General features: G+C 45.0%; 1 protein-coding gene across 3 annotated transcripts in view; it reads right to left on the bottom strand.

The window, feature by feature from the left end:
* Positions 1-12,944, bottom strand: part of ITPR2 (inositol 1,4,5-trisphosphate receptor type 2) — a gene marked incomplete at its 5' end in the record, with an annotated part of 263,069 nt that overhangs the window by 16,944 nt on the left and 233,181 nt on the right. For all 3 annotated transcript variants that reach the window (XM_084279428.1, XM_084279429.1, XM_084279430.1), the window contains 3 exons: positions 6,409-6,569; positions 7,841-8,006; positions 9,804-9,931. In XM_084279428.1, the coding sequence (XP_084135554.1) occupies positions 6,409-6,569; positions 7,841-8,006; positions 9,804-9,931 (455 nt within the window). The remainder of the gene's footprint in view (positions 1-6,408; positions 6,570-7,840; positions 8,007-9,803; positions 9,932-12,944) is intronic.

The raw sequence follows: 12,944 nt of genomic DNA, 5'->3' as shown, positions 1-12,944 counted from the left end.
CATTCGTGTGCACAAATCCTGCGAGCATTTTCAAGTCTGTGAGCTGCCAGATCAGAAACTTCAAGTTGAACTAGAATTTATGGTAATGAAGAAACCTTAAAAATACAGTTTATTTATAGTGAGCCAGTTTAAGAACTGCAGCTCACCATCCCTGGCAGATTTAGCTGTGGCGGTCAAAGGGGTCACCCCTACCAGCTGCGTGCCCTTTCTCCCTCTGCTGACATTATCCTACCTATAAAGAGGCAGCAGAATCAGTGGTGTGTCCTCTCCTCAACCAGTGCAGTTCAGACTGGTGTGACTTCAATTACCATCAATTTTCACATCAGTACTCTGGGCTGCGAACGGCAGAAGCTCAGGAGCGAACAGACACATCGCTTGTACCCCTCCGCTCCACGATTGTTGTGGTTAATTGCAACAGAAGGGTATGGTGGACATCTGGGGGAGGAAACTTCTTCAATTGCCTCGGATGAATCACCAGAGTGCATGTGGAAACCAGCCGGAGTGTCATCCTGTGACAACCAAAGTGTCCCTTCGGCAGCGTTCCCATTACGTTGGATCGACATTTCTCTGGCTGAGGCCGCTCTCTCCACCCGTGCTGTGTTCAGCAAACCTCAGCTGTAATAAGAATATCTACAGCTGAGAGAAAAAAATTAGCAGGGATAACTTTTGCCTCCAAAATTCAAAATGCTGATAGATAACCGAATATAAATGCCTTGGGGTGTCAGAACTTTTTTCCTTCTCTGAAGTAGTTATATTTTAAGAGCTGGGGTCAACAGCCCTCTTAGTACATATTATTTTATTGCATTCTTTGACAAAAATCGACAGCAGTAAAGAACAGCTTTCTCCACAAACCTCGCTCCTCCTCGCCTGCCTGCTGTCAGCATGCTTTTCCCCTTTCCTTATGGCACTGTGTCTCTGCCTTCACCTCTCTTGTCTCTATTTCCTTCAGACCTTCCTCCTCTAGAGCCAGGGTTCCCCGCGGTTTGCTCGGGAATGGTCAGTGACCATGTTGGAAATCAGGCTGGGGGTGCGCACCAGGACTTGGCATGAGTGAAAGAACTTTGCCTTCACCTCTCGCTGCCCCAAGGTGTGAAGGGATGGACAGACAGCCAGGCTCTTGACCCACAGCTGTCATGCTCCACTTGGCTCATGCTTTTGCTGTTTTGAGAGTCAGCTACTTCTACTGAGGTTGGGTAAAATGAAGAAAATATTAATAATCCCTTTGCAGGCCACACATGGGTATGCCAGGGGCTGTACGCAAGCAGCTCTGGCTCCAGGAGGGAGCCTGTCCCATCCCTGCTGCTACACTTGGGGGGGGTCACAGCCACCTGAGGCAGCTCTGGCCAGGACCTTGCAGCATCACTGCTGAGATGTGAACCTGGAGAGCAGCTACATGCTGTCATGGCTCACCTCACACCTCTGCTCCTGAGGTGGGAGCGTGGCAAAATGCAGAGCAGCAAGGGAGGAAAGAGAAGGGTGTTGAGGGAAAAGGGCTTGTGCTGCCCAGCACACAGCGTGGGCAGAATGACAACTATTGTGAGGCTTCTCAATGGCGTGTTTGGCATTGTTCCCAGTGCTGCCTTTGAATTTAATGCCCGCTTCTGGGTATCTAATAGCAAAAGGCAGCGAAAACATGAGGCTGGAGGTATGGAGAGACAACAGCACCAGCTCAAGGGAGCACTAACTTCAGATCAATTCTCAAACTTCAGTATTTAAAGCAAACAAAACAAAACAAGAATTTTTCAAAGTGAGGAAAGCATTTTTCCTCATGACTTGGAAAGGGCTGTAAAATTTGGTAAATACTCTCTTATTTAATAATTTAAAACAAACAAACCAATAAAAGGAACAAAAACCTGACACCTTCAAAATATTTAAAATTAAGTGGTTAAAATACTTTGTCAGGTTACCAGTGACAGGTCATTGCTGTGACACAAAAGTGCTTTTAAAAGAACTCAAGAAGAAAATCACTGTTCTGAATTTCATACTGGTGTATCTCCACCTGTCTCTTCTACTTTGTCCTTACAGTGTTGATGGGAATTTCACTTTGATTTCAGTGGAGATCTTGGGCTCCTGAGTAGCCTGAACAGAGACTTAAGATTAGGAAAATTTGCCTTTCAGGGGGGATACGTTTACAGAGGAAACAAGAGGCAAAGAAGTACTTTTAAGATACTTTCACAGTCTAGAAGGCTGGTGGTGCCACCGACCACAATGGCAGGAGAGCAGAACCTTTAATCTCCCACCAAGGACTGCCTCGCTTTAGGGAGATGGTCTAACACGTGTCGGTACCCTTCACTCTTATGAACATTGGCTGGTTTTAGAGCAGTTTTCAGCTGACTGAGGAGTTATGTAATTGCACCAATTACATCCAATTACATAATTAGAGTAAATAAGTAATAATATAATTAGGGGCTGTAATTATGTAGTTATGACAGGTAGCACTAATGCTGATAAAATCCATTATGAAACTTGCTAAGAACTGTGGACAGGGCATGCGAGAACAAAACTTTTAGGGCTTCGGTTGCTAAAGTCTTTCATTCTCCCAATGGGCAAAATAATTAATTTAATTACTATGCCAATAGCCTTTAATTTTTGCAAATGAATGGATGCGCAAATCACAGGCTAATTCATATACCTCTGCTCTGCTGCTAAACATTCAGAAACTAATCATCCGCATTTTTGTACTTCCATTTATCTATTTGCAGCTCCCAAGCCTTAGGTGGAACCTGCGTGTACAAATTACACCCCCGAACAGAGAAGTCGAAAACTGTGGACGTTAACCTTCCGCGTCCCGGTTATCGCGTTAAACTGTCTCCTCTGACAAATGGACACAAGGAACGTTCAAAGATTGTTGTATTGATGTAATACAAGCCACGTGCATCTCTCTGGGTTTGCTAGGGATGGTATTTCTGGTCAAACAGGTCAGATAAGAAGGTTTTTTTTTTTTTCTGCAGGAATGGAAATTCAATAGGAAAATCATTCATGATGCTGTTTCTCAGTGCAAATGCAAGGCATGCAGCCAGCTTCTCAAAGTTTCTGACTTTTTGGATATTGCATAATATCTGTCTGCCTTCATAAAAGGGGCCTGGATAACAAACAAATAATAAACCTTACTGCCCTGATTTAATATTCATTAATATTTCACCCAGTAACTGATACAAGATAGTGTGCAAGAAGGATGGGCATCGCTGGAGGAGCTGAAGTGCTTTATTCCCACCAACATCTCCATAAAAGTCACTGTCCAAAAAGCAAGAGGTGTATAAGCCGGGCGTTGTTTTACAGTACATTTTATGCTTGGTGGTTTTTCCCTAATTTTACAGTACATTTTATGCTTGGTGGTTTTTCCCTAAGAAGAACAAACCTAACAGCTTGCTTCACGAAAGCTGCATGGCTACTGATCTCTTCTGCCACTGCTCAGAGCCCTACGCTAAGCACCAAAGCAAAGACAGTGCTGCTGGGAAAATCCAAATCACAGGGAACCTGGGGAGCTTGCAGCTAATGTCAGAGCAGAGGAAGAAAGCAAGAAAAGTCCTCTGCCCCAAGGCCTTCAAACCAGACACTTCAGTGTTTGCTGGACAAATGGCACGTAAAAAAGACAGAGTCATAATAGCAACAGTCGTATTTTTGGGCACTGATGGGTCTGGGCAATGGAGAAAAGGGACTATCAGAAACTGTAGACATTAGTCCAGTTAAGTAATGCTTATAATCACTCCAATGTTTCTTTTAAAAATAGTTTGCAAGACAGTAGTAGACAAGCACAAACAATAAGTGGTTCCTAACTAGGGATGGTGAGGATGCTACTTGGAGCTAAACTCTACTTTGTGTTAAAGAAGTTGCTGCAGCATACTCCAAAATTTTCACCCACGTGTATTTGAGGATGAATCTGAGCCCTGAAGACTGGATTTGGGTGGAAGTTCAACTTGCAGGTGATGTTGCAAAACTACATTTGAGTATTTCCATTTTGGACTCTCTTTTGGTCATAAGCAAAGCTGTACCACCAAGTCTCTTCTGCCAGTTGAACATCATACTTCCAGTCAGATTATTATCTTTCACTTAATATTCCTTGTACTGTGTGGTATACAGGAATCTCTCTAGCTACAAGACAGAAGAGTCCTTTTCTCTTCAATTAAGCAGTTCCAATTGCTCTGGCTATGCAGCACCAGCATTTGTGCAGCACACCTTCCCTAGAATTTGTACAGGGGAATCTAAACTACACAAAGATACACAATTACTAATTCCACAACAGCCACTTGTACCTTGTTCAAGCATTTGTTTCTCTTTTCCCCCCACTCCTCCATTCCCTCTTCCATTCCACTTCTGCTTTACACTTCTAGGTCCATATGTACATATCTCATCATCCAGAGCAACCATCAACTTTATACGTGCCCATGGAAAAAACAAGCCTTCCCTCAGAGGCCTTAATAATCCCAAAATCTGGATTACTACTAACCACTTAAACCACCAACATTGCTCCGCAGAGGAGCAGGAGCCTTGAGAAATCGCTTTGGTGCTTGAGGTCACACATGTTTTGGTGCTTTTCTGTTAATATTTTAGATACTCAAACAGGAGTTCCCACCATTAATGCAAACGTAAAATACATTAGTGAATTACATCAAAGTCAAACCACTGCTGCCACAGGATGAATAGACTCACTATGAATATTAATACACCCCTTGGAATTAAACATTAATACTTAACATACATACAAAGTTTAAACTCATACAAACATCGTAGAGAGGAAGAGGAGTGGAGAAGGAGTAGACAAATGAGACAAGCCCTAGAGTCCAGAGACATTACTGATTCCACAAATTAAAGTGCATTTCTGAGATAAGCTAAAATATTTCCATGTGTAAGATGACAACTTGCCACTATGAATAATTTCTTGTAAGGGAACAGAGGATACAAGCATCTGCTTTAGTTTTCCTATCTCGCCCATCACGCTGCAGAAGTACAGACCCATTACTGCCTAACAGCATAAATGCCCTGAGCTGGGCAATGAGATTGATGGTTCGAAATTTCCATGGACACAGGCTGTCCCTCTGTACCTGAGCACCGAACTCCCACCGCTGCTGCAACACCTTCCCATGCCGTGGTAACAGCACTTAGGAAAGCTCCATTTCACAGCAGCGGTCCAGCACAGGCTCCTGTCTAAACATGAGCCGTTCCACTAACGTGAGTTCTTCAAGGCAAAGCTCTGTGCAAGCCTATGCGGCGGGTGGGAGTCACCTCCCCTAACCTGAGCCAGCTCCCAATTAGGCATCTTGTCTAAACTAATCATTTAGGCTCTCAATAGAGTGAGAAAAGCAATGCCAGGGTGAGTCACCTCAGCTATCCTAGGCACCTGTCTTAAGGCAGGATAAATAACCCAGCCTGCCTGCACTGACAGGGGCAGGGAGCTGGGATCGATTTAAACCAGGTGCCTGACTTGTAGACAGCTGAAGTTAACAGAGAAGAATCTTCCCCTTGGCTAAACTAAGGACCAAAAGGGCACCCAGAGCTTCCCTAGTGAGGCTGGGTAGCGTGTATAATCAAAGGCTCAGTGAAGGGTAACAAAGCAGATACTCTCAAATAAGAAACGTGGCCTCAGGAATGCATAAACAGCAAAGCCTGATGCACATTTGGTTATGCCCTCCACTGGGATCCAGACACGTGCCAGCTCTTCAACCACAGACCCTGGCACAGGCCCCGAGCAGTGCAATACCTGCTGGGAATTCTGTGGGAAGAAAATGCTGCACCAGAATATCCCAACAGGTAGAAAGAATTCCTCAAAAATGGAGCTCCAAGCCACGCAGCCTTGTTAATCCAGCCCCCTCTCTCACCAGAACGAACCCTCTTTGGCAGCAGGCTGGAAATGAAATGTAATCAACTATCTCTCTGCCCCAGTGTCATCAAATTTCTCTCTCTGAATCCAAGTCATACTCTCACTGCTTCACGAGGCAGTTTCTGTAGCTCTTCAAATCCCTGCAGCAGCTCTTCTCGGTCTTTTCAGTCGCTTGTTCAGAGCAGCCGCAGGAGAAAAGCACTAGCCCTCAACGCTGACCCCGCGTCTCACTGTTCAGCAGGAGACGTTATTTTTCTGGACAGCAGCCCAGAGATACTGGACAAAGCCCGAGCAGCAGCAGATGTTATGATGCATGCTCTTCTGCCCCTGGTTTGGCTAATGAGGCAGCAGAACCCGCAGAGCATGAGAGCACGAACGCCAAACCGGAGACTGTGGCCTGTGCCTTCATCTTTTTCATTATGTTTAAGACTGGGCTTTGCTGCAGACTGTCTAAGACACGTGAAAAGGTCCTTAAAAATAGAGATCGATGCCTCCTATTGTTCAGAGAGAGGGAAGAAGAAAGATGCGCTCTGCTCTGGCTGCAAGGAGCATCTCTCAGTCGCATACAGCACGTGCCCAGATTGACTTACCACAATCATTTGTGCCACGTAGCTCTCCGGGCCAGTGTATTCAGTTGGATCTTTAACTTTGACAAGAACTATAAAGTACAAATAATGCCACATGTTGTGTTCGGACTTTATATGCTCCTCAAACGAAACGGTCTTGTTATCAAATTTGTCTCTCTCCAGTCCTGCAAAAAGACACAAGCATAATGCAAAAAAAAACCCCAACAACACTTCAACATAAAAATACCCAAATCTGTTAAGTATGTTAGAGAAAGGAACCTAACTTAATTTAAAGGATCATAAATTTGAAGGATCTTAATTTAAAAGCTATAACCACATAGAGTAACTGCCAGGCAAGAAACACCAGGCCAGAAGGCATTCCTGACAGAATCCTTTCAGCGCAGCGTTTATTCTCTTTTGTGATATTTCCTCTTAATAACAATAACAATATAATAAATATGTTCCAGTTTTACGGCGCCTTCTACGCTAAGGGCTATAAAGTGCTTTACAAGTGTTGGCTCTGCTTCTGTCTGAATGTGCACTGGTAAGCACGCAGCGTGCAATCTAGGTCCTGATCTCCCAAAGATTTATGCACACGTTTAGCAACGAGCGTGTGAATGGTCCCACTTAAGCTGCGGTGGGATTGTTTGTGCGCTTAAACCAAGCGGCGAGGGTGAGTCTCTGCAGCTTTGCAGTCACACAGTCTTTGCAGAGCTGTAGTTGCAAGAATATTTCTTACCCCCCAAATCTCTGAAGAATACCATGGTGAGGAAGGACCAGATTCACAAAGGTTTCCCTCAGTGTTAGAGCTTTCCTCCCTGGATCTCTTGCGGAGCCTTCCACAGGCACTAAAGCCGTTGTGCTCTGCACAGCATTCATCCCTGTCTGTACAGCCATGGAAACAACACCCAGGCTACAAAACCGAAGGTACTTCTGATGGCCCCTAGGGGACGGAAGGTCTGTCCCTCTTTGTCAGCACACCTCAAAATAGGCGCCAGTTATCTGTGGGTTCTGTGGGGATGATTTTCATTCAATTCTTTTGTTCCCTGTTTCATATCACCTTCTGAAACAGGCGGGTTTTGCTGTTGTTACCCTTCTGGAATGCACTGTGCTGTGAAATAGCAAGCTGTACTTTCATCTGCATCATGCTTTGTGAAATAAAGTCAGCAGCTGCACCATCTCCATTAGTGGTGATGATGCGAGTGCGAGACACGGCTCTTCTCCCTCAGATCCTGGGTGGAGACTGTGAAGCCACCTCTTAGCAAAGCTAGCTTTTGATTTCTCAACCAAATCTTTTTCCTACTGAGAGGGAATAAATTTGGAACCAGACTCTGACGTTTTTACAGACATTCCTTGTAGAAGACAACCACCTCTTAGGCTCATGTGTTATTGATCAAGGAACAGTTCATTTTGCTCCTTTGCCCATCAAACATCTCAATAGCTCAGTAACACCTACCACAGATGAAACAGGTTGTCTTCAGTATTTCCTCCTTTTTCTGCTTTTCACTCCTGAGATCAGCAAATGTATCAATGATGACTCCAAAGATTAGGTTCAGAACAATAATGATCACAATGAAGTAAAACAGAAGATCGTAAACAACTCGCGCAGCAAACAAGGGCTCCTGAAACAATAATAAGGTTGCAATAAGATACGAAAATAGCACACTTCTGAAATATTAAACGTTATTCACGTTAGCTCAAGCAAAGCTACACATCTGTAGCTATTCCTACACCAAACTCTGCTCACCTTACACACATAAACAGAGAGGGACTACCTATGTGACTAAGCAAAGATCTGGCTTCCTGTGCTGCATCGCCTGGGACTCCTCTCATCCTCTGCGTGACTTGACACAACATGAAGGAGAGACCAGTGTGCATAGCGGATACGGCAGAGAGGCATTAGCATAGTGCTTGACTGAAGGTAACTACTATTCCAGTACAGAAACAGAGAGGCAGCTTCTAGTTCCCACCGACAGAGCAGTGACAGCTCTTCTTAACACTGCCACGTGGCGCACAGGGACATGCCTACAGTACGTCTTTGTGGAATGCTCCAGACTGAAGCTGAATTTGCACCCTGAAGAACTGGAAACCATGGAGCGTGCTTGCGCGATGCCAAGCCCAGGCTAGTACGCCCTGTGCCCAAGCAGGGCACGTTAATGGCTTTAGCACTGTGCTAATGCACTCACGTGGCTCTGAGCTGGCTCAGAGCAGGCAGACCAAGCTCACGTCTTTTGGGAACACAACACGCGCTTGGACGCACACCTACATACACACGTGAAGTGACCGTGTTCCCCACTTCACCACCCACTTGTTTTTACGTCATAACTACTTTCCTTCCTGCAAAGGCAGGGCTGGACTCTCACTGACACCTCTAAAAATAGCAAAGTTCCTGTGTGGCAAGCAGAAGACAACACTCAGCGTAAAGGGGAGGAATATATGACCCACATGCTTCTTTTTCACCATGACACTGAACTGGAAGTCACCAATTTTCTCAGTTTTCATTGGGATAACAGCACTACCCTTTGTTAAGTGCTTTAATGTAGTTAGCATTAAATAGCTGCCAGGTGGCAAGGGTCATTTTCAAAGTCTGTAAGTGTTTACAGACTTCAGGAGGGCGGCCTGTGGTTCTTGTAGAACGTCCCAGTCTATGAGCTAGGACCTAGATTGCTATTACCAGCACAAGGAGCTCTTCCATTCAGATCAGTGTTATTTATCTCTGGCCTCTTGCAAGCCCTGCTGAGATCCAACTTGCCAATTTAATTCTTGTGTTATAGTGTGGGTCACCAAGCAAAGTGCTGCTAGATTGCCTTTATTTATAATGTTCTTTTTGAACTTAAATAAAAATGTGTAAACCCACACAAATTATATGAGTAGCCCTTAAAGAATTTTCGAATAAAACTCTGGAATAAAACTCTGGAAGAGGACTTATACAACAATATATGAAATTCTGTTTTGACTTTGACACTAGTTGAGGGCATGTAAACAACAGGACCTATTCCAGACCAGATGCCATACTAGATTTTGGCTAAAAATACACCTTATGTACTAAAGTGGAGAGTCTTGACATATATTTATAAATCAATCAACCAATCAATCAATCAATCAATCAATCCGTCCCTTTCAAAGTACTCGTAATTCCTAGTCTAATAGAAGACTGATCTATTCCAGCAACACTTCATAGCAGTGCTTGGAATGTTACAATATGCTCCAGTTTTCCAGAAGGGGTCAACTACTACCTAGAGTTCCTTTCACTCTTCCCATTAAATATTCCATCTGGGATGTAAAAATTACAGGGATAAATCAACTGCGTGACACTGGAGCAGACTATGTACACGTAACTGTCTATAACCTCCGAAAACTGACTTTGGCATTCATGAGATGCACAGGGAGTAATGCATTTCCTCAGCCAAAACACTTACATCTTTGGAAGGCTTTCTGAGCACGTCTCCCACACCACCACCATTTCGCAGGCCTTGGTTTAATACAGTCACAATACACATGAGCAGGGTGTCGCAGGTCCTTTCTATTCCATCCTCTTCCTCTTCACCTGCAAACACAAGCAGAGCAGCAGCTTTGGGAACCACGGCATCAAACGATCACTCATCCAACAACGCCACAATTCTGTATTAGAGAAAGCAACTGCAACACACACCTGCCTTTCACATCCTCCAGCTAGAATTTCACTGAACATCCCCATCCATTTGCACATCACTGCTGGTGACATACTTAGGCATATCAGGCTTACTTAGCCTGAAGAGAGACAGAGAATACCCTAAGCAGTTCTCCCACCAGTAACTCCATTAATGGCCCAGAGCTCTATTCATGGGAGTACCCCTTTTCCTTGGAAGTGCTCCCACTGGTTTCAGCATGACTGCTTTTCCAGCAGGCCTCCCGAGCGCGCAGCTGACACATACAGGAGGAACAATATAAACACAGAATTAGAAGCACATTCGTAAAAGGATTGTCTTCCTGTGAAATCATTCCTCTACCTACTCCTGTACAAGCCAAGTCATGTCAGCATCTCGAATCTTTAAGGAGGGGCTGGCTTTTATACGAGCAAATCTGTCCACGATCTTCCCACCAGCGCACGTGTCCAAGCGCAGGTCTGATATACAATAAATGAGAGACTCTCCCTGACCTCAGCTCCAAAACTTGGATTCTATTCTTATCTCGGCTGCAGAGCTGCTGCGTGGTTTTGGCTGAGCCACAGAGGGTACTATTGTGCAGGAGATATTTGAACGTGCAGAGGAGCTGGGATGGAACACCAGAGTCCCAGGGGGGACTTTGTCCGCCCTGGCCAGAATTCCTCCCACCACGCACTCACCCCCATGCTGCGGCTGCATCAACAGGCTCCTTTTGAAGAGCCCTGCTTGAGTTGTTCCCTGCGTCCTGCTGGCTCGCGCCCAAGGGTCAGGACTGCGACTGCCGTTTCTCCTGCCTTCCTTTCTCTTTAGGGATATGTTTGCTTAAGCAGTGAAGGCAGCAATTCTCACTTGGTTTGCTTCATGCACTTATTGTAGCGTCGTTTAATAAATAACAACATCCCGCTGCGATAGTTAACTGAAACAGCATATTTAACAGCCCCCAACCACCACATCTGGGGCAGTGAGATAGACTTTGATAAATTGAATTGACTGAAAACACTCGCGTTACAGACGAGCAATTTGGATTTAAAACACGGGTTCCCAAATTGCAGCGTATGTATCACGATTGGTATTTGCAGAACGGGGCTGGTATCTGCTGCCTTTGCCACCACTGCTTCTGAAATGAGAAAGAACTCCTGATTTAAGGAACTCTCAGTAAAAAGAAAAGCAAAAGCAGACATCGGGATAGACTTCCCTGCTAAACTGTATGGTCACTGCACACACTACTACCGCTGAACTCTGGATTTTTTTATTTTTTTGAATGGTTAAATATTGAAACTAAAAGGATAAAAACAGTGAAAACCCCCTTTTTTTTCCCTTTCACATCTGGGAATGTTTTACCAGCACTGTGATCTTAGTCATATCAACTAATCTCCCCTGCTTTTGCACCTTGCTTTTATTTCCTCATCCAAACATCGGTCCATCGATTTTCTGGGGGCAAAACCCATGCTTGAGAAGACGACCATCCACAAGATAAATGAAGAATCTGTATACAAGCCATAGGTTCTGTTTCTTTTAGGTAAATGCAGAACAAGACTTCCACCATTCGCAAGGCCAGGTGCTGGAAATAGCAGATGGTCAGATTCTGGTGAATGGTGAGGATAAACCAGGGCTGCAAATGGGAAGCTACCAGAGAGAGGAGTCTCCTAGAAAGCTGAACTTACAACTTTCCACATCCTCCAAGATGGAAATTTAGAGCAAAGCCCAGACCCAAGACACCACTCATCGTCTGACTGGCACATCTTCCAACACAGAGAATCAGCATCCTGCATTGCACCCAGGAGAGCAAGCTCAGGTTACTCTTTGCCAGAGAATCAGAGAGTGGGCAGCCTGAAGTTGGCAGACACCTCCAGTGCAGTGATGTAGGTTGTGGGGAGCGTACAGACATCCGTATGTCTACTCTACTTCCACTCTCAGGCATGGAGGAACAAGAGTTGCTTTCAGTCTGGGCCGGATAATCCTACTGGCATATGTCCTGCCCCAGCCAGCTTGCCCTGGTGCTCAGGGGTCAGTGCTCATAGCCCAGACTCAGCCCCCTGTGACACGGACTATGGATACCCTATGAAAAGGAGTGGATCTGTAAAGTGATACCTTGTTAAGGATCCAATGTCAGCACTAGTTGAGGTTCAGGGGGTTTTCCTGGCAACCAGATCCAGCTTGGAGAGTGACCCATTAGTGGATAGACAGAATTAGGTAGGCTGTCTTCCAATTAAGTTTAATTCAAAGGTAATGCAGCTTAAGCACCAAGATCATCCCACAATGTTCATCACAAGATCGTAAGTGGGATGATAGAAAGATTTATTTCAAAGATCCTTATCTGATGGCCCTCAGCCACGTGGTTTCTGGGCCTGATCTCCAACAGAAGCACAGGTAGGGGAGACACATGAGTGTCCACGTGGATCTGGCTGAACTTGCACAGAGCTGAACTTGCACCAGACCTGGGAGCAGAATGAGTCCTTGAAAAGCTCCCCTTCTGCAAACAGGTATTTGTGCATCTTTCTAGCACAGGTCTTTATGTGCTACAGAGTGCAAAGAGCCATGTAGTGCAGGATGTGAAGTTCATTTAAGTGATTAAGCGCTTCACCGGACAAAGACTTAAGTGATATGCCTTTTTGGTGCTGACAGCTCAGTGCAGCAGTGAGGAAGCAGGCTGTAGACAGGGCATGGTCTCTGAGTGAAGCAGAGGACCAAGTTAACCCCTCCCCAACACGAGCAAGGACTGAGTGTGAGTTCAACCAGTGAAATTCCAGGTAGAAGCAGAGCCTTACCAGAAGAAATGATGACTGACAAACTGATCCGAAAAACAATGTATTTATGTCTCCATTCTGGACCTGAGATGCCATTGAGAACATTCTATGGTTCCTACAGACAGCTGTTGACTTATTCACGCTGCTACAATGTGAACCCCACCAAACC

Source organism: Gallinula chloropus (genome assembly GCF_964237585.1).
Source record: "Gallinula chloropus genome assembly, chromosome: 1".
Classification (NCBI taxonomy): domain Eukaryota; kingdom Metazoa; phylum Chordata; class Aves; order Gruiformes; family Rallidae; genus Gallinula; species Gallinula chloropus.
This window is presented reverse-complemented; position numbering and strand designations above follow the sequence as displayed.